The 26,791-nt window shown below is 33.8% G+C and overlaps 2 protein-coding genes and 1 non-coding gene across 5 annotated transcripts; 1 reads left to right on the top strand and 2 right to left on the bottom strand.

Moving 5' to 3' along the window:
- Positions 1-5,309: 5,309 nt before the first annotated feature.
- Positions 5,310-5,381, bottom strand: TRNAQ-CUG. Its single transcript has one exon. It is a non-coding gene; the product is annotated as a tRNA-Gln (tRNA).
- Positions 5,382-5,934: 553 nt separating this feature from the next.
- On the bottom strand, positions 5,935-16,156 carry LOC109159038 (helicase-like transcription factor CHR28). Of its 2 annotated transcripts, none has more exons than XM_019307029.1 (12): positions 15,700-16,156; positions 14,333-14,367; positions 13,532-13,714; positions 12,210-13,252; positions 11,868-11,939; positions 11,513-11,590; positions 10,533-11,421; positions 9,565-9,695; positions 9,246-9,467; positions 7,111-7,725; positions 6,823-7,032; positions 5,935-6,558 (listed from the first exon to the last, which is right to left on the bottom strand). In XM_019307029.1, exons 1-12 carry the CDS (start codon positions 15,861-15,863, stop codon positions 6,454-6,456), a joined length of 3,747 nt encoding a protein of 1,248 aa, XP_019162574.1. In that variant the 5' UTR covers positions 15,864-16,156; the 3' UTR covers positions 5,935-6,453. The 2 variants fall into 2 exon arrangements, with proteins under 2 accessions (XP_019162574.1, XP_019162573.1); XM_019307028.1 differs by having other exon boundaries at positions 14,333-14,372; positions 15,700-16,155.
- Positions 16,157-20,372: 4,216 nt separating this feature from the next.
- Positions 20,373-23,789, top strand: LOC109158614 (glucose-induced degradation protein 8 homolog). 2 transcript variants are annotated; one of them, XM_019306498.1, is made up of 7 exons: positions 20,373-20,474; positions 20,555-20,685; positions 21,636-21,795; positions 21,902-22,008; positions 22,587-22,718; positions 22,887-23,043; positions 23,348-23,711. In XM_019306498.1, exons 2-7 carry the CDS (start codon positions 20,683-20,685, stop codon positions 23,467-23,469), a joined length of 681 nt encoding a protein of 226 aa, XP_019162043.1. In that variant the 5' UTR covers positions 20,373-20,474; positions 20,555-20,682; the 3' UTR covers positions 23,470-23,711. The 2 variants fall into 2 exon arrangements, with proteins under 2 accessions (XP_019162043.1, XP_019162042.1); XM_019306497.1 differs by having other exon boundaries at positions 20,381-20,685; positions 23,348-23,789.
- The last annotated feature ends 3,002 nt before the right edge of the window (positions 23,790-26,791 follow it).

Below are 26,791 nucleotides of genomic sequence, written 5' to 3'. Positions count from 1 at the left end.
ATTAGAGCTTAAGCAGACAAAGAAAATCCACAAAGAATACTTGGATTATTGTAATATACTAATATTTCGCATTCCTGTTCCTCACCCAATAATAAAAGTTATTCTACACTTATAAAAAAGATGAAACAGATAATACACTTGTTCTACATGCAACCATATCCTAGTCAGAAAATAAAAGCAAAAGTTCTTATGCTTGATTCCTTTTCACAATGTTCTGCCCTGTTATGATAAAGTACTAAGTTTGAAATGCCTATAGGAATTAAGAGAGACATGATGCCACACAGACATTACTTGTTATATATAATATCAGTATTAGGCATCCCTAACAAAAAGGCCAAATTCAATACGATAATAATCCGAAACGCCTAGTATACACCAAAAACTCAGATTAGTTAAAAGTAGGATTCTGAAGAAACAGCAAATGTGTTTCAGTGGTCTGAAAAGAATAGAAGAATGATGAATGAGTTTCACTTTCAGGGTCCTGAACAGAATACAGAGGATGGCATTCCATGGCAAAGCTCTATATAGGCGTGACTAGGATTGCCATTGTGCTAGTGCAGTAATATGAAAAGAAGGAAATGCATTCATTGTTATTCCTAGACAATTTGTCCCATTGGAAAGTTGTTCATTTGTTCTTAATTGTTTGCTTGATGACCTTCTTTACTTTATGTTGGCAGTATGATTAAAATATTGCTATATTCTCCACGATTAATATTCAATTGTTATTGGAAGTGCAAATCCTCTTCCTTGATCATCATTATTAACAAACCTTTTTTTTTTTAATTGTAAATTCATTTATTACAAAATTCTTTTTAAATCTTGCAGTAAGGCTCTTTGAATGACCAATCAAGATAAAGACTCTTGGGATGTCCAGAAGTATGGATACACCAGCTCAAAGTATAACTCTTACCAAATCTTAGGAATGTAGTATATAAATATATAATTATAAAATCCAGAAACCCATGTGAAAGATCACTTTATCTTAGGACACTGTCTGGATATGGTCATCCAACTCTAAGAGTGGATTATGATTTGTGATTTATTTATTATTATATCATAGAAATAACTCAGACATTATGTCTCCCTAAGATAGGCTCTTTACTAAATGAAGGGAGCTTCCACCAATACAAATGGCTGTAATTGGGAATTTACTACAAGGACCTAAATGCAATTTTGGGTTTCATTCACAGAGAATATTGTGCTATCCATGATTGGCCAATGACTAAGTAGGCACTAATTTGTCATTTTCTACCTCTTACATTGGATAAGAGTAAATGCCGCAGTAACTATCATCCTTTATAACCTGTAAAATTACTTTATTATATTATAATAAAAGGGACACCTGGACAAGTATATCTATATCCTCACATAAACATGTATGCCATAGTTGTTGAATACGATTACTTGTTTCTTAGATCAAACGTATGCAAACTATTCTGTTGTCTAAAAGATTGTTCTCTAGTCTGAGAGTATACGAGAAGAATTGAACAATACCTTATAAAACTGACCCTCGGGAGCATGTGATTCTTGGCATATTTTGGACAAAACTAGTAAACAAGTTTCTCTAAAGAACAGCACATGACATTATTATATTCCACGAGTTTAGTTCATAGCCGCCTTCAACAACAGTAAGGAAAAACTAGGATGATATAGTTACTAAAGAATCATATACTCTCCTAAACTGATTTAACAGTGTACAACCAACCATTTTGCAAAAAGGGTTTTTCTCATGATGCCATTGAAATGAACATAATGTAGCACAATGCATGAACTCCCACTATGCGCCAAGTCTAGCAAATCATCATACATTCATACCACAACCAGCTTCCACAATCCCTTGGCTTTCATATGGCATAATGATTTCCAAAGGTCAACAGAAGAGCATTAAGCTGATTGCATTTTCTGCCCCCCCTCTCCTATCCAAACTCAGATCATTTTGTTTTGTTTTTATTTTTTTCTTTTCCTTGATTCTAACACCCCATATGGCATGGCACACAGGTTGAAAAAACATCCACCTTTTACATTAATCTAAGAAGCATAAATTAAAATATTGCTATCCCCTTCTAACAACAACCATCTCTAGAAGCCTACCATGGCATACATAAGTTAGTGCTTGATACAAACATAAAAGGAACAAAGTTAAACACTTAAACATCATTAGCAATCTAGAAAATAGAGAACATGAAGAAAATGCCATCAACTATTGATCAATATCCAAACAGTACCCACCAACAAAACAACGTTGACTGCTTATTGGCAGAGAGCCACTTACCTAGATAAACCTAATTCATCAAGTAGTGCGCCCAAAAAGCCTGTCGGAGTCTCAGGCCACAAAATCTTCTTTTTTCTAAGAAAGCCATAAACTTTCTGCAAGGAATTACAAAGCGGCAATAAAATATTAAGAATTACGAAAGATGGATAAAGATTAAGGAACAGTCCTCTTTTTCGAAGATGTTTGGGTCCATGTTTTCGCTTTTGGAAAACTGAGCCAAAAATTGAATAAAGTGGACAAAAATAAGCAAACTTAAACACAAAACCAAAAATTATCTTCTCAAAATACAAACAAAAATTCCAAGTGTGAGGAATTGATAAATGTCCTTTTTGCTATTCACATCTTTAAATTTATCATGGTTTTATAATTATTTTACCTAGTTTAATTTCAGGAAAAATGAAGCCGTCAAAAAAGACGTGCACTTTTGAAGCATGTGAATTGTGATTGAGAATTGATAATGAGGGATAGTCAATTTACCTACCACACATGCTTTGCCTCATTTGCCTTTCTCAATGTTCAATGTTCTTAACCGAGTGGCTAGTGGCTAGTGCGTCATCCATTTCCTCAAAACCCATTTACCCACCATTCTCTTTGTTCAAAGCCCCACAGTACTAAAACACCTCACTTTCTACAACCCAAATGATTTTAAAACAAAAATTGTTAAATAAACTCTTTAAGACCACCAAATACTTTAGTCGAACCTTTAAATGTTACAAGAAAACAAACAAAAATTTTTAGTTCCTTAAATTAGCAAAATAAAAAATAAAAAATTATGTGTTATGATAACATATTCAACAAGTTATTGTTGATTAGATAAATATTGAACTTGTTGTGCTAATACGAATATTAGGTATACAATTTATTATTATTTTACGCAATATTTATTAATTTTAAATCTTAAAAAATTACAGATGATCGTCAATATCTAAATTTGGACCATTGAACCAAAGGCAACTGTGATTGCCTTCGCCCAGATGTTGAAGATGGTCGTCTTCCTCTTAGAGATGACAAATGCGCCAGCTATCCTTTATTCCAAATGTTGACAAAGGCGACGACCTTCATCTAAAGATATGCAGGCAACCATTATCGTCCAACATGGATTAGGGGTGAAAATAGTTAAGTCTTATCAAATTTAATCTTTCAAAGTTCAGTCTGACTTAACCTATTTTCGTCTCTATCATGGATGATATCCAGAGATGGTCTACCACCTTCTGTCTTTAAAAAAATAATAATAAAATAAAATACAAATGAAAATGATAATAATAATACTATTATTAAATTTTACAAACATGATCAATGCTAGTTTAAGGGGCTTAGTTGAAACTTTTTTTTAGTTAGAAGCTCAATCACATTATTTGTTTGTAATAGATGACTTATTTGACTCTTTTTTCAAAAATAAATAATTAAATTTGGAAAAAGTGCTTTCAAAAATAGAAGAAAAAATAAAGTTTTATAAAAGCAAGAAAATTGAGCAGTTTAGAGTTCCATAGAAGCAACAAGCGACCTCTTCCTCTCATGGCAACAGAACAGTCCCACAGATCCAACCATATTCCCATGTGTAAAATCTCTGAAAAGGTCAAACCTTTATGGCCTATCCCTCAAATCTTGACTACCCTTTCAAGATTTATTTGCACCCAATAATGCTGATTCGCTAGACAAAGTCTGTGAAAGTTCCAGAGAAGAAAAATCATCGCTGGGAGATCGAGCTTTTGAGAGTCACAGATTATGTTAATTATATTAGCAGCAAATTGTATGATGTGGATTTTCCGTTCATGGCAATCAATGCTGATGTAGTTACCTATCTATGATGCCAAAAAGCTAAGCAAGAACAAAAGCATCAAGATCTGTGATGGTATATATGATGCAATATAATATTCCATGTTGTTTGGGGAAACTGATGAAAATGTTAGAATTTGTCCGGCCTCTAGTGGCTGCTAGTGCCCGGCAAAAGGCAAAATCTTTCGACGCACTGTCTCTTTAGTGGAGAAGTGGAGGATCAGTGTTTAGTGTCTACAAGGAGCCTATCACATATGGTACAGTGTAACTATTCGGGCTCGATCGTCGTTATTGTCAATCTACCATTTGAGTATCAATTGAGCTGTCTGTGCAAGTTACTATTGTGATTGTTGTTAGAATGGTATTGATGATAGAATCTTGGTTGCTGGAAACTAACTAGGTAGGTTAGGTAGTGCATTATATTGCTTTTGTGTAAGCACGTACAAGTGGTGAATGTGAATGGTGGTGGAAAGCAGGTTGATGGATAATACTGCTAAAAATGGTGGTTGTGGCCTGGCCGGCAACAAGTAAATTAAAGATAAAACTATATTTACATCCATTTCAATCGCGTTGGAAAGCCATTGTCACCGGCTTTATATTAACAAATACTTCAATAGTGTATAATTGGTCATCAAGATTTCACTCACTAATATGAATTGCCAAATGTTATTTATATATGAATTAATTTATTTTTAGTCCTAGATTTATGGGTGGCAATCTACTTTTAGTTTTTTTTTTTTTAATGAAAACATCTACATTTGGTCATAATATTATTGTGGCACGATCATATTTGGTCCTCTGTCAACAAAATCGTTGAAATGTCATTAAATATAAAGACATTTCGGTCATTTTTATACAAAGTGAGTTAGCCTTGTTATATTTTTATGTTTTTTTTTTTTTTGAAAAATTCGTAATTGAAGAGCAAAATTCATTTGTATTTAACCACAATAAAACTGTTTTGTAGACAGAGAACCAAAATTAGTCATATCACACTAATACCAGGATCAAATTTGGATGTTCTGATAAAAAGACTACAAATGAGCTGTCACCTATAAACCTAGGGTCAAAAATAGAATTAACTTTTTGTATATAATCAAGTCATCCAGATGATTAAGAACGAATTACCATTTAATTTAATACATATTAAAGATGAAAAAAAAAATCAGGACATCATCTCGGATTATCATTTAATTTAATAAAAAAAATCAGGACATCCAGATGATTAAGAACGGATTACCATTTAATACATAAAGACAGAAAAAGGTCCCACCGAGATTTGAACTCGGGTTACTGGATTCAGAGTCCAATGTCCTGACCACTAGACCATGGGACCAAGTCGACACCGTCTCTTTCTTTAATCAATTTATACACTATTTATGTTTATGACGTCACCCAGCATTCCACTGCAAAACCTACTGTGTAAGGACACATATATTTATGTGTTTGGACCTTAACTGGGGACGCCTTTATTCAATTTGGAATGAAGTATTGGTAGTGTATCTCCTTGTCCAATTTTATATACAATTATAAATAATAATAAAAAAATTGTTTGAAAATCTTAAAATAGAATGAATATGTTAGATTTTAAATTATTAATATGTGGGTGATTATAGACTGGGCCAGCAGAGAGATTCAACACCTTAAAATTTAGTATGCCTAAGTTTTAAAGACATATTAATTTACATTAATGTTAAAAAATTAAATTAAATTAATAATTAATTTCAAAACAGTTAATAAATATACTTACTATAGTAGTTTATTTATGACCTAAGATACACAACAAACAATGATGGGCTTCACGTTAAAGGTGCATGTAAAGTTGAAGTTGTGTTTTTTATGGCAAGTCCTCTTCTTCTTCTTTAACTGATGAGTGACGATGATGATGCACTTAATGCTACTCATAAATAAACTATACCAGCTGCTAAGACATGCAGGGTAAGAAATTGAATATTAGATTACAATCCGAAAAGTAAAATTAAAAATCCTAAACCCTAATAATAAAAATATATATAGTAATAATAAAAGGTCTCATCCATAGTTACAGAATGCTCACTATTTGGAATACCACAGATTTTCTAAGGGGAAGACTATCATATACATCTTATCTCTCTCTCTCTCCTATCCAAATAATCTACAATTCTCCCAACAAAACTTCCATCCATGTCCCTTCCTGTCCGCTGTAAACTCATAAAATGAACTCCTATACAAGGTGATGAATTGTTAGAAGCAGGTTCTGCGAATCACAGAATAGTCGCAAAATTTGAATCTTCTTTCATGTATATATCCTATGAATCAGATATCTTTGGGGTATCGTCAATATGTATGCTCCGATGTTAAAGCTAGTAAAGAATGAAATGAGAAACCCGCCAAGGTATCAGCTATACCACACAATAAAGAATCCAAGATTAGTGCCGGAATAGGTATTCCAAGTCCTCCACGGTTAGACGAGTCTGTCTACTACCATTCTCATCTTCTCCAAATGCAGAAGCCACCATTTCTCTCTTCTTTTGCTGAGGAAACAAGGCAATGCATGTTACAACATAAAAAGGTTTAGGGTGTCATTTCATTATGAAATCATGTGTGAAATGAAATCTGCAGGAACTAGTCTAGGCAGTTATCAGATATGTTCAAGACATGCATAAAGGAACAAACCACTAAATTACACAACACATAAAAAAACTGCAGCCAGAAGCCTCCAACACTACCATATTTAAGCATGTTAAAATTTTCAGATTCAACAAAATAAATGGATAGATACAACCACGAAACAGTACCTGAAGAGCCAAGATACGATCTTCAACAGTATCCTTTACAGTCAACCGCAAAACTGTAACAGGACGAGTCTGCCCAATCCGATGTGCTCTATCAATTGCTTGATCTTCAGTTGTCGGATTCCACCATAGGTCTAGGAGGATGACATGACAAGCTGAAACCATGTTCAGTCCAAGGCTTGCAGCTTTTAGAGACATAATCATGACAGATACCTGGAACAAAGCTTCAAAAGCTTAGCCTTACAGAATAAATAAAAAGATTCTTTCACAGTAAGATAATGTTACACATACTTCTGGAATTGTGTTAAAATCTTTCACGGCTTTGTCTCTAGCAACAATAGACATAGTCCCATCTAGTCTCCTGTACTGAATAGATGACTTCTTTAGACAAGCTTCAAGCAGATCCAACATCCCTGTCCACTGGGAAAAGACAAGTGCTTTCTCTCCAGCTATTTTAGTAGCGCGATTAGAATTTCCATCCAAGTCCAAGTTCATTTTAACATGTGACACTCCTGAGCCAGAATTAGATGTATTCTCAGAGTAATAATTTCCTTTGTCTTCACATACTGGGGAGCTAACCATAGTGGGGCAATCCCGTGATTTAGACAGAGATTGCAAAACCTCAAGAGCAGCCTTAATTTTTGAAGAATCATATGAACATCCAAAAGAATAGAGCTGGGATGTTTCACCAGACTCCGAACCAGTGTAATCAGGATTATTTAAAAGACTGGGCTGATCAGATGCAGAATCCTTTAAAATCTTTTTAGAGAATAATGAAGAAAAACTGAGTTGAGTTTTGCAATCTGTGGCAGGACAATGGGTGTCGTCACCAGTTAAATGCTCACAAATGCACTGATTGCAAAAGACATGTCCACAGACTGTGACAACAGCATCTTCAGGTGGATCCTATAGGATTGTCAGTTCAGTTGTTATCAATATACATCATTCATGAAAAAGGAAAGTGTACAGGGATACAAGAAAATGCAATTCAACAAAATGAACCTAGTACAATCCATATAACTTAGTTAGCAGGTTAGTATTCTAGAACGCAATGGCAAGTTCAGACAAATCACAGTTAAAATAAAATGGCCACACTAAACACGAGAAACGAATTAGTGAATGGAACCATAATTCCTTCCTACCATTGTTCCCGCATACCAAGCAGAGCCTGAAATCTATAAATCTTTCAAATTTAGCAGTTCAATGTCATATTTGTTAAGCACGTTCACATGTAAGAAAACCATTGTTCTGAAGACTGAGGGTCTAAAGATAATTAGCTAGTTCTAGCAAAGTTATATTCAACATGTAACAAAACTATGAAAAATGAAATATTAAAACTTGAAAGACAGCAGCAACACAAAGAACAAAAATGTTCAAGACCATAAATAGTAAGGAATCCTTCATATTCAACTTGTAATAGAACTTTGAATAAACAAAATAACAAAACTTGGAAGTACAACAGCAACACAAAGAACATAAATTTCAAGACCGTAAATAGTATGGAAAACCTTTCACAAATGTTTACTTTTTAAAATTAAACCTGTGATAAATCTGCAAAAGTCTTTTGGCTTTTTATAGTGTCTATATGAATATCTCATCTCATAGCCTATAAATAAAAAGCTCTTAGAATCTCTCTATCAAGTAATTATCAATATTTTACCTCGTGTTATGCCCTCTGTCCCACTTTATATATCCTACTTTCCCTTCTAGTCTGTTCCAAAATAATGTCCACTTTCCTCATTTAAATCTATTTACTTCTCCCGTTTTACCCTTAGTACCTTATAACTTTTTGAATTGGATTGACTAGGTGGATCCATTTATTTACCTTTTTACTAAAATTAATATGGAGTGATAGAAGGTATAAATTGTAAATAATATCACATCTTATTTGTTTCCTTAAAAATTTCACCAAACACAACTATCCCTTATAAAAAGAGATAGGGAGTACAATTATACTCCGTATGTCTTTTCCAGTCTCCCACCCCATTGGACAGTGTACTTAAGAAAAATAAAATATAAAACTATTAAGCATTCAAAAAAATTGAGTGAGAAAGGCTATGAGAGTTTTCACCCATTTTCTCCACGGATTTTTAGATTTATATTTATATGTTTTAGGTCTTGCCAAATGAGTATCATATTGGATGTTTCTCCTTAGACCAGTGGCTGCCTCTGCCATCTTTGAAGAACCAATCTCATAGCCTATAAATACTACACTCTTGTAAACTTTCTATCAACCCATTATCCATCGTATCGATTGTTCTACCCTAGTCTCTTGCTTAATTAACAGTTTAACACATCAGTTTCTGCCTTATTGGAAGATGGTGACACCTTGCCACTACGATACCTTCCAAATCATTACTGACTAACATATATGATCACACCTATCTGACAAAATATAAGAATAGGAAATGTATATGATCACTTACACTGCATATGCTACAAATTGCTAAAGAAGCCTCCAAGCAATTCAAAAGTAAAATCCGTTTCTCTTGGGGTAGTTTCTTCGCCATTTCAATTGAAGATCTCCAATCTAAACTTGAATTGGATCCCCCAACAAGCTGAGGGTGATCACAAGCTTGACGGAGCCGCAGGAGCATCAGTAATATGTTAACATAATTCTGTTTGACAGTTCCAGCAGCTGCATATTTCTAGCATAAAGCAGAAATACCAAAGTTAAAAAGGAAGCTTTCACAATCCAGCACGAAAAACATGGCAAGTGCAGTATAGCAGATTATAATAACATACTGCAAACTGTGCTCGTGATTCAGCCTCAAGTCTGCAATAAAATCCACGTTCCTCTTGTGTAAATTCAACTTTTTTCAGTTCTATTCTCTTAGGAGGAAGGGTGAGAATTGGTTCGCCATCAATTTGTGATCCTAGATAAGATATTAGAAACATATTAGCATAAGACACTCAAGCATCATGCTGCAAACTGTAACATTTCAGTTAAATATAGTGAGCATATCCTATGGCACATAATCAAAATCAATAGGCTATATAATTGAACTGTAGACAGACCAAATTAATCAATAAACCAATTAACCATGTTGTTCTTTCTTTGGTTTTATGTGGAAAAAAAAAAAAAAAAAAAAAACATACAAACCAAAAGGGTTTGCCCCAGCCAAAGGAAACCCATCAAGAGTAAATTATAAATATTCATGTGGTAACACAAAAATTTTCTTGAGAGAACTAGGGGATTTAGGAAACTGTATTTAATGCTCTGTTGGCCATTAAATCAATTGAATATTTCCATATTTGCCCTTCATAAATCTCACATTCATGTTGCAATTATGTTCAAGCTCAATTTAAGAAGAGGGGTATTATTGAAAAATGAACCTATAAAAACCATTATTATACATTACAATTTTTACCAGACATCCAAGAAGTTGCCCTAAATTGAAAGGCCATTAAATCAATTGAATATTTCCATATTTGCCCTTCATAAATCTCACATTCATGTTGCAATTATGTTCAAGCTCAATTTAAGAAGAGGGGTATTATTGAAAAATGAACCTATAAAAACCATTATTATACATTACAATTTTTACCAGACATCCAAGAAGTTGCCCTAAATTGAAAGGACATTTGGGGCATATTTGGAAACAGTTGCATATGAAACCAATATCAAACAGTGTCACAGAAACTCTAGAAAATGGTTAGCAATCATTGTAAAACAATAGAAGGAGATGCAACAAAAATGATCAATAATTCACCTTTAGTTCGGCGAAGCATTACAGTTTTAAGCACTGCCTGCAGTTTTCTGTACCCACTTGTTGGATGTTTTTGAATGGGAACTTTGAGTGAAGAGCAGAATAGTTTATATGAAGAATATGGCTCAAATTTAAGAAATCTGAAGTAGCTATATAGATCATCAATTGCATTCTGTATAGGTGTACCCGACAAGCACCACCGCCTTTTAGCACGTAGACCCCAACAAGCTCTTGCCACTTGAGTTTTGTAATTCTTGATGCTTTGAGCTTCATCTAATACAACCCTAAACCAGGCGACCCGAGCAAGGGGACGAACATCAGTTTCCAGCAATTCACCTTCTGTTCCCTTCTTCCCCTTTAGCGATTTCTTTCCTGAGTTAAGAGGACTTTTCCTCTTTCTACTAGATGAAAGGCCATTCTGTGAATCAGTGGTTTGCTTTTGTGTCTCATCCTCATCATCAACAAGAGGCTGTTTTGGAACTTCCATACTTACAATTGAATAGGTTGTGAGCACAACATCATACTTTGCTAGCTCAAAAGGATCCTTCGTCCTATTGCACCCATGGTATACTAGAACAGAAAGATTAGCGGTGTTCGCTACCTTATTATGCAATTCATCAAACCATTGGCGCAGGACACTTGTTGGGCATACAATAAGGGTGCCGGCAGCAGCCCTACCTTTTGCATGTGCAGATGGTTTAGCAACTGTGGCCGAGCATCCATTAGCTTGACAAGAATTAGCACCATTATTTGACTTAGTAGGAGCATCATCATCATCATCCAAATTCAACGTCTCTGCCTCAGTTTGTTTTGTAAAGGCTGCAAAGGCTTTAACAGATGGAGACCTTTCTTTGAGTATAAGTGCAATGGTTGATATTGTCTTTCCAAGCCCCTAAAAACAACAAAATAATCACAACAGCTCTATTGCAATCTCTGACAATTTGATTAACAGAAAATGGGAATTTAACCACTCAAAAAGTCACCTGATCATCTGCGAGAATCCCACCAGAACAGCGTGGATTTGTTGTTTCTTTCTTGACCATCCATGATAAAGCAATTCGCTGCCCAGATATTGAACAATTACAGTTTCAAAATTAAATATACAATTTCAAGAAGAAAGTTATTACATCCTTATTATGTTATTTATGGCAGAAGAAGGATACTGGATGGCAGAAAAAGCAGATACAGAGTAAATTAACAAAAATGAAATGTACAGTGAGAATTAAAAAAATTTATTGCTTAGTTGCTTCCCTTTAATGTAAAAGTCAAAGGAGGCACATCACAAGTTCTGTTATTTGTGCCAAAGACGATCATGCAATTTAGATAAAGTCACTGAACCTGGTGTCTCAAAAGAGGAACAGCCAAAACACCATCTGGAGGTTTGTCTTCCGATCTTGGCTGAGAAAGGTCCTGGAAAAATGCAGCATACTGTTGATGTCAAAATGAAAAGCAGCTACCCAATGAGATGCAATCATACAGTGAATTATAAATGAGAAACAAGCCCAACTGGATTCTTGCACCATTAAATGCTCTAACTTGCTAATTTACAAAAAAAAAAAAAAAAAAAAAAAAAAAAAAAAAAAACATTTGATCCAAATTTAGACATCATTTGCACCTTATTATCAATGTATCTGCAACAATGTGAGTGAATCAAAAAAAGTTCTGATTACAAGAACATACCTGCAATGCAGTTCGAAAAACAAATTGCTCCCCATTTGGTTTGAATCTCATATATCCTGCTCCGACACGAGTAGAAGTTTCACTAAATGTAGCATGTTGCAAGTTAACAAGTGACTTCCCATTAGGTGGACATGGATTTGGTCGAGCTGACGCACTTATATCCTCCAGAATGCACACATCATCATCATCAGTAGCAGCACAGATTCTTTGAGCTAATGAACTACTTTGAACAGATTGGTGGGCAGTGGTTAACAAACACGAGTCATTTAGTGCACAATCATTTTGAACCAGAATGGGTTTTTCCAAAGTAGTGTTGTCAACCAGATAAGGATGATTGTGTGGCTCTCCAGATTCATGTGACATACCTTCATTTTCATCCTTTCTATAAACCAAATGACTTTTACCTGAACTGGAAGGTAGTAGACAGGGAGAAAATGGATTTGGTGGTTCATTAGAAAGTAGAGCATCCGCATCGCTAAATGGTTTTCTATCAATAATATCATCTTTTAAATCCTCTGCACATACTTCTTGCTTTTTAGAGAACACATATGATGGATCATATGCCCAAGGCTGAGTAGCCACATTATAATCAGTCTCTCTGTTTTTATGCCGAGTGAATTGTAATTCACTTTTACAAGCATGCTGAAAATTGACATTTATATCCCCAGTGTTGGAGTATCCATCTACAACCCCCTCATTTGTTATCCTAGTCAAACCTTCCCCGGAAACAATGTTGTTTGAACCAGCATCCCAAGTTGAAGGCTCCCATTCATCCTTTACATTAAGCATATTATCACCATCAAAAGGCAAAATCCCAAAATCAAACTCACTACAAGAAGGAAAGGGTACACTGTCTCCCAACAACATATGTGAATACTGCTCCCAAGGCTGATCCAGAAGATCAGAAATTTGCCCCGAACTGAACAGAGCATGAGATTCATTGAATTGGGGCGTCTCTATTTCCATCCTAGATGATTCCACCATATTTGATGTTACTGATGCTTTCAAGTTATTTTCAGCTATCAAGTGGCTATGAGACAACCCTAACATAAGAGAGAAGCAAAACTGAGTCACCTATTCTTTCATAAAATAGCAAATAATGACATGGGAAAGTATGCAAAGCAAGAAAAAGAATGAGAATCCAAGAGCAAGTAAAGATACATTTAGACTTATTTTCTAGTTCAGAAAGCCTGAATGTCTCATGTGCTTTTATATTTATGCAACAATGACATCTGAATTATAGCATTATCATCAATGTGATTTACATTACTAAAAAGGCTAAACATGTCCAAAAAAGGGTTCTTCACATCAATTTTCCTTACTGTCATCTTGGATATTAGATGCAGCACTGTAGAAGGCATTATCCTTGTCTGAACAGAATTGGCCATGGCCCTCAATTGGTGGCAAGTCAGTCAGGCTCCCACTGCAACTATGCAACGGAGGGTCAAAGATTACTGCTCTCTCGTTTGAGTGAAGTGAACCATCCAAAACTCCACTCCTAGAATCTGAAGGTTCATATTTACACCAGGAAAAGTAAAACAGGTAATCAAAATGAATGCCTAAATGAAGAGGTTCATTACCACAAAAATAAATAACTCATATAAATGAAAGATATTCAGACAATAAAAAAAAATAAAATAAAATAAAAGCATCACAACCTCAAATCCAGTCCCTCATTAAATGGCATTCATCCATTAAAATAAAAACTCTAATATTTTAATCCCATTCCACAAAGGGTTTTTGACTGAAATAGGAAGATTTTAAGTGGAAAAAAACAAAAATAAGCAGATTTTGAAACTTGGACAAAACAGGCAAAACAACTTTTTAAAATATCTTTTGGTCAAACTTATCCTTGAAATGCATTTGCTAAATGCATTTCATCATCTTTTTGGAGATAATGAAAAATAAAAATTAGGCCCAAACGCAAATGCATTTTAGGGAAAAGTTAAACTGAAATGCTTCTGACTACTTTTGTCCAAATTTTAAAGGCTGGCTTTTTTCATTCATCTCATTCCATTTTAGCCTATGTCAATCAATTTCCTTGAAACAACCCCATAAAGGATGGAAGATAACAAAAGATAATTAAATAAGCAAAGTATTCAGATATTGTGCTGTTGACATACCATGTGGTGCAAAACTCAGTGATGAATCTTCTGGCCTACTCTGAAATCAAAATTCAGATATTCAATGATTAATGACGCAGCACTCACAGAATTATAAGGACAAAAGGGGAACTGAAACAACAAAGACAAAGCAAGAAGGTAGAAGCTATGCATATTGCATAGCAACAAAAGGGGCAAAGGTAGAAGCTATGCATATTGCATAACAACAAAAGGGGCTGTGCAAAGGAACTCACTACCTATACTGTGCACATAATCAATGGCATTACTTCATTGTATATAATAACAATCTACTCACAATAGATAGAACTAAAATGAAAGAAGATAGACAAAATACCAAAAGAAGTAAAACAAAAATGGACCCATACACCCTCTTATTAATAAACTAAACAGCTCCAAAAGTACCATATTCATTACCTAGGACTGACCATAGTACCCTGCCCCGAATAGTTGTTAGAAATATTCACTGAAATATAGATTTCCTTTTTTTCTTTTGATAAGTAACGATGTGGATAGTTTGATTATAAATAGGCGGAATGTGAGAAAATCCATACAAGCAAAGCATCCCAAGTAGGATTTCGTATCAAGACTGAAGCACACATTTCACAACATCATGAAAAATTCCAGTTTCATGGATTTTTCTTTTTTAAAGTCTTCTACCAAACTTGTCATGGCCAGTTGTGCATCTTAATCCTGATCAAGTTACATAAAGTTTCAAATTTTCAAAATAGAACCTTCAGAGTTTACTAAAACAATATTGCATCCACTGAACATCAGTAAGTTAGTGGAAGCAATATCATTTGGTACTATCTCTATCCCCTTCAACCCATTCCTCATTCTGATAATATATACATCCCAAAATAATTTTTGCCCGGATACTTTCTTATTTTGTGACATTGGAATTTTAACACTAGAACCTATAAAACAACTCCACAATTTACATTCACAAGGTGAGCATTTCACATATTACACATGTTTATAACAAAATCTGTATGATCAAATTCAGTAATCTTTACTGCAACATTTAGTTAGAACAGATCATTAGGTATGCCAAGAGAACTATATGGAGAACTTTGCCAATTTGTCAATAACATTCCCATACTGAAACCGGTGTAAACCATCAGTTGCTATTTTGATATTTTTAAGATATTCATGGAATAATGAATTAAAAACAGATCAGCCATCAAGTCCATTTTCATAAGAAATACTCATGGCAGATAAAGTTAGTTGATAACCTGCCAAGGAAAACCAGAAACAAAACGACTCAAATCTACTTCTCTTATCCCCAGTAAAGCAGTAACTACACATGAGCAGCAACTATAATCAAGCTTACTAAACTCCGATCAACTCCATAGGCAAACTAAGTATACCTGCGAAGAATCGGATTCCGTATCCCCAAGCAAGTTCCAAAACATCTCCATGTCGACCATTTCAGCGGGAAATTCAACGACTTCAGTTCCTTCGCCGCCGCCGCCTCCTCCTCCTGCGGCGGATTCCCGCAACTCCTCCGGCGACCAAAGGTTAGCAGTCCCATCCGCCATCATCATCGCAATATCAATCAATCAATCAATCATTCAGAGCAAAAAAAAAAAACAAAAACAAAAACAGGAAAAATCTAACTCCCAATTCTCTAAAGCACGACTTGCGGTCAACCCCTACACAATCATCCGTCAATGTGAAACCAACTGCGAATCTAGAGTTTCACTCTGGTTTTGGTAAAGAACGATGAAACGGTCAATATGTGCGTGCTTACGGATGTACTGGTAAAAAGAACTGAGAAAAGAGAAGAAGGGTATCCATTGAATTTTGAGGGGTTGGTTTCCTTGAGCTTTCGGCCACGCGGCTATCCATTACTTTTTTTCCTTTTTTACTTTGTTACCATTTTTTTTTACTTTGTTACCATATTTATGGATTAATTGGATTTTGATCGTTACCTGTATCTTAATCGGAAGCCATGGGAAACTCAAGCGTATAGGTTTAGGTAATTAATACGGAATAGAAGATTTCTTGACTAGTTGGAAAGTTTTAATAGGTTTCGAGAAATTGCGGAAGATTATATATAATTTCAAAATCTCATGTTGGTATTGCAATTTTCCAATCAACTAATTTAAGGTATATCATTAATTATATATATAATTGACTATTCTCCTGGACCAGCTCCGTATCTCAGAGTAAGTAAAAATTAGTTGAGTTTATCCGGATCGTAAAACGGACGGATAAAGATTCGAAATATTTTGTGATTTATACCAAAAATTTAATTGCATATTTAATTGTCTAAAATAATTTTAATTTAAATTTTTAGAAATAAATTTATTTTGCCGAGTTAATAAATTTGGAGAAGCGGTGAAAGTTGTATTATATACTTTCAAAATATCACGTTGATATTCCAAACAATTATTTTAAGGTATATCATTAACTGCATTTTTAATTGTTTAAAATAATTTAATTTTTTTTTTAGAAATAAATTTGTTTTGCCGAGTTACTAAGTTTGAAGAAATTACGGAAGATTATATACGTTAAAATTACCGCGTTGGTATTCCAATCAACTATTTTATGGCAAATCATTAATTGCATATTTAATTGTCTAAAATAATTTGGAATTTTTAGAAATAAATCCGTTTTACCGAGTTATTAAGTTTGAAGAAATTGCAAAAGATTATATACATTCAATTATCCCAATCAATTATTTTCAGACAAATCATTAATTGCATATTTCATTGAATATTCAATTGTCTAAAATAATTTCAAATTTTTAGAAATAAAATTGTTTTGTCAAGTTATTGAGTTTGGTAAAACTGCAAAATATTATGTACATCCAAAATACCACGTGGTATTAAATCAACTACTATTTTAAAGACAATTATTAATTGGATATATTTAGGGGTGTTTGATTCAAACATTAGGATGGGTATCAAATATCAAATATTTGATATAATGATAATAAATTTAAATAAAAGAAGTCTATTTGATTGGTGGTAAATATGAATTTGAATCTAAATCTAAATAAATAAATAAACCACTACTTAATTACACAAAATATATAATACTATTTTGTCTCATTTTACCTGTTATGTTTACTATTTATTGCTCAAATTAACTCTTTTTTGTTATTTATTTTCTTTAATATTTTAAAATTTGTATTTAATAATATTTTTAATGTAGTTTTTAAATGTATAAAAGTTACACCTTAAATTATGCTTAGCTTGGATTGTGGAATATATAACATTACCTTGTTTGGTTACGGGTTATATTTTATGTTATATAGATCAATTTACTATAACCGGAAGGGTGTGGTTGAGTTGAAGGGACTCATCCATCCTTAATCAAAGGTCAATATATGGTTCGATCATTGGCTTTGAAAATGGAGCAATCTTACCCAAAAGAGGTGCCTATGGAGCAGTCTTACCCAAAAAATGTGTCTACAATTCAGCGAGAGTATTATTATTATTATTATTATTATTATTATTATTATTATTATTATTATTATTGAATAAGATACGAAAATATATGGTGGATGCATATGCATGGTAACAATAGTGGAAAAGATAACGGAAATTATAACGGTAGAAGTATGTTTGTCCAGAATATTGTAAAGTACAACTTCTATAGCATAATATATATAAAAAAATTTAACAGACAAATGAACATAAATGAAGAGTATAACATTCATTCACACTTATTATGTTTTTAGATTATATTATTATATTATTATATTATATTATATAATATAATAATAAGAATTAGTTAATAATGCTAAAGTTTGAATAATTCAAAGTAATCTAAGATTATTTAAGAAAATGAGGATAATCACATTATTACATTGAAACATTACCGTCACATCAACTTTGAGGTAATATAACATTACCATGGAATATCATAACTTAAACTAAACAATATAATATAACATTACCAGACTTAGATTACATAAACCAGCCGCCCCTAATAATAAACTTAATATATTATGAAAATTTAAATTAAAAATAATTTCAATCAAACATGGTTATGGGTGAGCAATGATTCACCAAATACACTCCAATCCGCCAAACCTGTGAAATATGCTCTCATCCCATCCGCAACCACTTAAAGTGGATGGGATGCGAATTCATTTAATAGAACTCCGCTACGAGTGAATTGGATGCAGATGTAACATCTAAAAAAGTTATAGAGTTAATGACTGAATTGGTTTCTGGCTATATTGAAATTACTGATTTGATATTCGATTATCATCCTTATCAAATTAAGTCATCAACTTTGAAAATCTTACACAATTTCGTCACACGTTATCATCCTACGGTTCAAATTGACTAACATCCTACAGATAAGATTGACAGGATGATGAAATTGGATAAGATTTTCAAAGTTATGACTTAATTTGGTAAGGATGATAGCCGATGACCAAATCAGTAATTTCGCTATAGTCAATGAACCAAATCGGTCATTAACTCAAAATGATATGAGTCAATGCCACATGGGGTCCTCCGAGTGCTAAATTTTCAAATTAATCACATGTGGTCTTTCGACTTTCAAATTTAACAGTTCGTGACCCAAGTTAACCACCCATTGTCATTTAACTTTTGAAATTTAACCCGTCGTGATCCTTTTAAAAGGACTATGGTTGGTTAAAATTTAATAGGTTAAGGACCATGTGTAATTAACCTGGATCATGGATGGTAACAATTTGAAAGTCAAAGGACTATATGTGATCAATTTGAAAGTTTATGACTAACCGTGGTAAAATCACTATACATAAAGGATATATATATATATATATATATATATATATATATATATATATATATATATATATTAGATAGAGAGAGACATACATACATACACACATACTATAAGCACTGATTGTTGAGTTTCATACGGCGGGTGTAGTTCAACTCTAAAATTTTCTTTCAATTTTAATTTTGTATTGTTCTATATTTAGCATAGGTTCCTAAGTCCCTCTTTCTCAAATATTATTTTTGACTTGTTGCTTTCTTAATTCCTCAAGGCTGATTCGTTTTTATTCATGACTTCATAATCACAAGTTTAACATTGTGTTGAAGATGAATGAAGAATCAAACAAAATAATCTAGTTATGGTTAAATATAAGGTGTGGTAAGATTATAGCCAGTTGTTAAATGTGTTTCATTGAAGATTATTGTGATTAGATCTGGAAAATATGTACTTTCTTACCACTGTTACCAGTACAATGCAGGCTCCAAGATAATGGTATACTTGGAGATGTACACACACCGGAATTTCTGAACAGCATTCGCGGGTCGGGTCTACCAAATCATACACTGAATTTGAAAACCGGCTCACCGGTAATGTTAATGAGAAATATTGACCATTCTCTTGGGTTGTGCAATGGAACTCGGTTGATAATCACAAAGTTAGCAGACCGTGTTATTGAAGGCGAGCTTCTCATTGGTCCCAACAAAGGTACAAAAGTATTAATCCCCGGAATGTCAATGTCACCCTCGGATCCAAGATTGCCGTTCAAGTTTCAACGAAGGCAATTCCCATTGATGCTTTCATATGCGATGACCATAAACAAAAGTCAAGGCCAAACGTTGACTCATGTAGGTTTAATACTAAAGAAACCGGTTTTTGTACACGGTCAGTTGTACGTAGCTGCATCTCGGGTTAATAATCCAGACGGTCTCAAAATATTGATTGTAAAAGACTCAAGTTCAACTACTACATCAACCACTAATGTTGTATATCATGAAGTTTTCAATAATTTGTAATTTTGTAATGTATTCTTTTTATATTACCAACACCTTGCAACTATTTGTAACATACCATTTTCATACGTTTTTTGTTGTATTCCCAAATATATCACACAAATTTTAACATAAAATACACACAATTAAAAATGTTTAAATAACATCTCGTGCATCGCACGGGTCATATACTAGTATGCAATTAAACCATTAAAGAAGTTAAATGTGTGTAATTTAGTTTTTTTTTTTCAAATATGTGCAATGTAGAATTCATTTCAGAATAAAATTCGTAAATATTCTTATAAATTTTCCAATGTGATAAATCATAAACTCATATATCGACATACCGAGGGCATTTCGGGAATTCATGAGCGACGGATTTCAACCCTCCTTCTCCGATCTGGCAAGGAAGCACGGGAATCTTCTGGGTACCATTTGCACTCAACCTATTTTCTACTGAACTGTTCTACGCAGATATACACACGTTACCTATTTCCTCAATATACAGAAATATACCAAAAACTCGTCTCTCTTTGAACCGGAGAAGAAATTCGATTGGCTGCGCAGCTGGTGGCCTGAATGGGACATTGCTGATAGTTCTGGATTGTTATATGCCGATTAGCAGAAACTGGAGCCATGGTAAGAGAAGCATAACAATTGATTGATCTATTTTATTGATTACTTTATCGTATGATTTATAGAGAAAAACAAGTCCAGTGTATAATGGAGCAGCTATATTTCAATCGAGTTAAGGGAGAGCTGAGAGCACGGATAAATTATGAAATATGAATGCAAGAGCATCCAGTTGAACTTTATTTATTTTTTCCTTTTTGGATGAATTCCGCAATTAGGAATGTTCGTAGGTTTAGCATATCTTTTAAAGTATGGCTTGCAGTTGAATTTTTGTGCTGGACATTACTGTTTTGATGCTAAATTGGCAATGTGCTGTACGAGGAACAGTATGTGTCTACTTAAAGTAGAAATACTTACTATATTGTTTGTAATGGAGTATTTTTCTCTCCCTAGATATATAGTGTAATCAGTTGAGGCTAAATCTTTGAAGTACAATCTTATTGAGATGTACCATGTTAGTTCTATTTTAGACACTTATAATAACTCACCTTCCATATAATATTTGATGTGTCTTGCATCTGTTTTAAATGCATTTTTCCTTTAAGTAGATCCTGGTTTCTATATGATTGTTCTTGAAATTAGTAGTCCTGAGTTGGGATGTATACTTGTAGCTTCATATCATAATTATATGCTGAATTTAGCCATATGCTCTGATGTTCAATAAGTTGGATTCCAGTGTGCATGATATTTGCTTTATTTATCATTTTCAAATGCTATTCAAGTTTTTTCCAATTCTCAGTTGTTTTTAAATGGCATCAAATTACATAGTATTAATACGTAGCTTAATGCATTGATGAACATAAATGGAATCAAGTAACGTACTATTTACTCACGTAGTTTTATATGAGAGTATGTACTACTTTGATGGACTTGCCCATTATGGTTGGTTTTGGATTTCTATTTTTTTTTTTTTTTTATTGTTGTGGCAATACGTTTATCTTTGATGCCATATATAGGCAACATCAAAGAAAGTAATCACCAGAGAAGAGTGGGAGAAAAGGCTGAATGATGTTAAGATTAGAAAAGAAGATATGAATAAGTTAGTGATGAACTTCCTAGTCACCGAGGGTTACGTGGAAGCAGCAGAAAAGTTCAGAATGGAATCTGGGACTGAACGTATCCTCGTAATATTGTCGCATTGATTCTATTTATGCTTTGGTATTAAGATTCCATTTAATTGACCACATACCTTGGAGAATTGATTCTTCTTATGGATAACTAGCTGATATTGATCTTGCAACCATTACCGATCGGATGGCAGTTAAGAAGGCAGTGCAATCTGGTAATATTGAGGATGCAATTGAAAAAGTTAATGATTTGAACCCTGAGGTATGCCTATGTTATTTATTTTAAAATTCATATTATAGTTGTGTGGAAAGGTCTATCATCCTCACTCTATGTATGCTGCCTCCTTTTCTCAAATAACTAATGTTTCAATTGCTCTGAAAAGTGTCCAAAGGATTAGTTGCAAAAGATCTCATTGGTTGACTAAATACACAGTACATATTATACTGAGACACTGAGTAGACAGGTGGGAACTTTTACTAACAGGGCAGCTTGTACTTGTCTGCATGAATGATTCCTTTATTGCTATATTATTGACAATACTGACTTTGAGGTGGTTTTGGCTAAGAATTAAATTAGTCAATATGTATTGCAACTTCTAGCTATCTTTTATGCACCCTGTTGATGTGAAATGGAGTTTTCCAATATAGTCAATGTTAGGATGCACTAAACAGGTCGACTCTGGATGAAGTTTTCTTTCTCTCGTTTAGCCATAATTATTTTCTGAGATTTGCATACGCTCTTTAATGGACTTGTGTAATTGATTTTAGACAAATGATGGCATTTGGGGTTGTTGCTAGTTTCATTTGTTTATGAATAATAATTTTCATTCTTGGATGCAGATACTGGATACAAATCCACAGCTCTTTTTTCACCTCCAACAGCAAAGGTTGATAGAACTGATACGGCATCACAAAGTGGAAGAGGCTTTAGAGTTTGCTCATGAAGAACTTGCTCCAAGGGGAGAGGAAAATGTAATTATATTTCTTCCAATTCTGGCATGATTATCATCTTATGCACAATTATCATTCAGGAGGCTCATTGGTTTAATAGACTGGACCGATGGATAGAATCGTTCAGGATTTCTTGTGTTTTTTTTTGGTCATAAATGACTACTGTATCAATTTTAATTATTCCTGCAGTATGGCTTTCTTGATGAGTTGGAGAGGACAATGACATTGCTGGCGTTTGAAGATGTTGAGAACTGCCCTCTTGGAGAGCTTGTAGATATGTCACAGCGTCTCAAGACAGCAAGTGAGGTCAATGCTGCAATTCTCACTAGTCAAAGCCATGAGAAAGGTCTGTCTTTTATCCATCAAAGAGCTTCACTGATCTCTGTGCTATAGAAGAAATCAGAATCTAAAAAGTGTATGGCACTTTTCACAACTTTTGTGAATAGAATAAAATATCTAAGAAGAATTCGATCTAGCCTTCCCCATTGAGTGCAAAATTAAAATAACTAAATAAAGAAATAAAACTATGGAGTAAATGTGAAGTGGGGAGACATTGTGAAAAGTGAAGCAGGGAATTGTATGTGTGGTAATAGTAAGCTCAATCAATTGCTTTTCAGCTGCTAAATCATTTTATGTGAAATAAATTGTAGATCCAAAGCTTCCAAGCTTATTGAAGATGTTGATATGGGCGCAAAACGAGCTCGATGAGAAACTTGCTTACCCTCGCATAAAAATTGTGTCTACTGCTGCACTTGAAGGTCCTGATGTTTGAACGGCAGGAAGCTGTGTGTGAGGTTGAGGTTCAGGTTCAGGGTGGTTGATATGCTCGCCCTGCGATTGTATCAAGTTGTCCATCAATGTGACAATACCTTTGAGTCTTTGACCATTCTCACAACAAGTCACCTTTCCTTTGTGCCAGAGTGCTTTGTTAAATGTCACGTACACATTCTCCATCTTTGCTTTGCGTGGTTCCTGGTTAACCATTATGCCATCATATCATTAGTAAGTAGCAAACCAATGTCCAATGGCTGTAAAGTTGCATGACTGAGGTTACCAAAATTAAACAATCATGACATATTCTTTTACCCATTCCTTCCCCTCTCTTCTTTCTTCATCTCTCCACTCATCTCACCGACGTGATTTAATTATTTAGCCATCTCTGCCGTCAGTGCGGTAACCGTTTTCCATTTTGCAAATGTTTCTTCCCAAGAAATTTACAAAACTCTAAGGGGGCGTTTGGTTCACGGAATCTTGGATTACCCCTGATAATAGGATTACCTCCAGGAAGGTAATGTGAGATGTTGGGAATGTAAGATTACCTTGTGTGTTTGGTTTGGATAGTGTAATATAATATTACCTTGTTTGGTTCAAGGTTATATTTTAAGTTATATGGATCAATTTACAATAATGTCCTCAATAATATATATATATATATATATATAATGTGTGTATTTATTTATATGTATGAATGTATATCGATGCTTAAATATTAAAAAATTAAATATATAAATATACACATATATATTTGATTATATAAACATATATTAATTTCATTATTATTATTATATTATTATTATTATTGTTATTATTATTATTATTATTATAATTATATAAGGATTAGTTAACAAGGGCAAAGTTGGAATAATTCAAGGTAATCTAAGATTACCTAAAAAATTGGGGGTAATCACATTACCTTGAAACATTACCGCCACATCAGCTTTCAGGTAATATAACATTACCAGGTAATCTTATAACTTGAACCAAACAAGGTAATATAACATTACCAGACTCAGATTACCTAAGTAATCTAATATGACCTGAATCAAACGCCCCCTAAGGTGTCAGATTACCTTAGGGAATGTTAGATTGCTGGGAATGTTAGATTACTTGGAATGTTAGATTCCTGTGTTTGGTTAAAATTGGGGTATGTAATATAATCATGTTTGGTTTAGGGTTATCTTTTATTCACACACTATAATATCCTTAACATATTTTCATATATTTTAATAAATTTAAAAATTAAAATAAATAAATAAGATAACGGTATCATATATAATTACATGATTTTAAAATATTAACTAAAATATTGAACTTGAGAAACAAAATTATTTTATATGCAAACCTAGCATAATAAAAATAAAAAATATATATATATATAATTACAAAAATAATTATATATGTGTGTGTGTATGATAAACTAACATAACCAAGGTTATCTTACATAACCTTAGAAATTGAAGGGAATCACATTCCCTTCAAAATCCTATGTGGAGGGAATGTGACATTCCTGAGGAATGTTAGATTCCCTGAGATAATGTGAACCAAACATAGGAATGTGAGTTTTGGAATGTCACATTCCATTGGTTATGTTATATAACCTGAACCAAACGCCCCTAAGATTGTTTGGTTGTTTGTTTTTTTTTTTTTTTTTAAAAAAAAAAACTAATAAACAATTAATACATATTTATATTTTTGGGCATTATCCATCAATGTGACATTACCTTTGAGTCTTTGACCATTCTCGTAATAAATAAAAATTATAAATTATTGAAGGACCGTTGGTATTTGCAATTTTTAAAATTTTAATAATTTTGAGGGAATGTAGAGCAACAGATTTTCTCGAGAGTCAAGGCAGCACTACAGCAGGCTGTTTTGCATAGTCCCAAGAAGGAATTTCATTTCACGCATTCGTGTTTCCCAAGAAGGAATTTACCAATGATCTTTAAAAATATGTATAGAACACGGCGATCTTTTTTCAAAGTGAGCAAGATTTTTTTACAACAATGGAAGTGATCAAGTGAAGAGAAACAGATCAGATAAAAAGCACAGATCGCCTTCAAATGGTGAAGATTAGAATACTCTTTCGACTAAGTTAAGGTAGAAGAAGAAGAAGAAGAAGTCAAATTAAACATTTCATGTGACCACTTTTCTAGGTTTCCATCCACAGTACACAGACCAATGTAGGAACAGCAGTTGCAATCTTGGAACATTTCTGATCAGCTTCACAAGAATCATGACGGCGGTGGTGGTGCTGAAACACTGCATACTTTGCCCTCTCATCATCTCCCAACCCATCATCAAAGTTGAGCGCATAACTGGAAGGGTCGTATTGGAATTTCGCTTGCCGTCTGCCGCCGCCGCCGCCACCACACCCATTCTTGACTGCCTTCTTCACAGCCGCTCTCATCCGCCATAGCAGACCTCCATTGCAGTGCTTCTTCTTCTTCCTCCTCTTCGTCCACGTAAGACTCCTCACGCACCCACCCATTTCCACTGCCTTAAAAATCAAGAATGCCAAGCCAACACTGTGTGGGCTTTATACATACAAAAATTCTATTTTTTTTTTTTTTTTTTTTTTTTTTGTTTTGGGGTTTTGTAATAGTCAACTGATGAGGAAGGAAATGGAGGCAGGTGAGAGACACGAAAGTGCTAATGTTTTGGGTCTTTTAAAGGAGGTGTGCCCCTCCCTTGCTGCAGTATCGATCTTCATAGTGCTAAAGATTTTTGTTGCATTGGGAGACTCAAATTCTATGATCCAGAGAAGAGAGAGAGAGGGTAGGGATGGGATGGGATGGGATGGGTGATGGTGGCATGGGGGTAGGGTGGGAAACGAGCCCACTTCTTGGTTGTATAGTACTGTATGTTGTATCACTATCAAATTTACTGTGAAGAATCCAAAAAGAGTGGTGGCCACTTCTGCATAAAATTGGATTCTGTTATTCTGACATTTCTTTTTCACTACATTTATTTCTGATGTACAACTTATAAATTATAATACATGCTTATGGACTTATGGATTGTATATTTTTATAATCATATTGATGGGTTAGATCATATCCTTAGTAACCAGTGATATCTGTTAAGTGTGAGAGCCCTGTTTGGTAAAAAATTGGTTTATAGGTCAATTTTGGCTTATTTGACCACTATTAATTGTTTGATTTAGTTAAAATATCAATATAAATGTTTAGTTAATTAGCTTTTTGCAACTCCAAAAGGCTAAAATTCAAAAGGCTACTCCAAGCAACTTTTTCAATTAGCTTTTTGAGAAAAGAAATTACACCAAACAGCTATCAGCTAACAGCTAATTTACCAAA

The sequence above is a fragment of the Ipomoea nil genome, unplaced genomic scaffold (assembly GCF_001879475.1).
Source record: "Ipomoea nil cultivar Tokyo-kokei standard unplaced genomic scaffold, Asagao_1.1 scaffold2826, whole genome shotgun sequence".
Taxonomy (NCBI): domain Eukaryota; kingdom Viridiplantae; phylum Streptophyta; class Magnoliopsida; order Solanales; family Convolvulaceae; genus Ipomoea; species Ipomoea nil.
The sequence above is the reverse complement of the archived record's forward strand: the minus strand, read 5'-3'. Positions and strand labels throughout refer to the sequence as shown.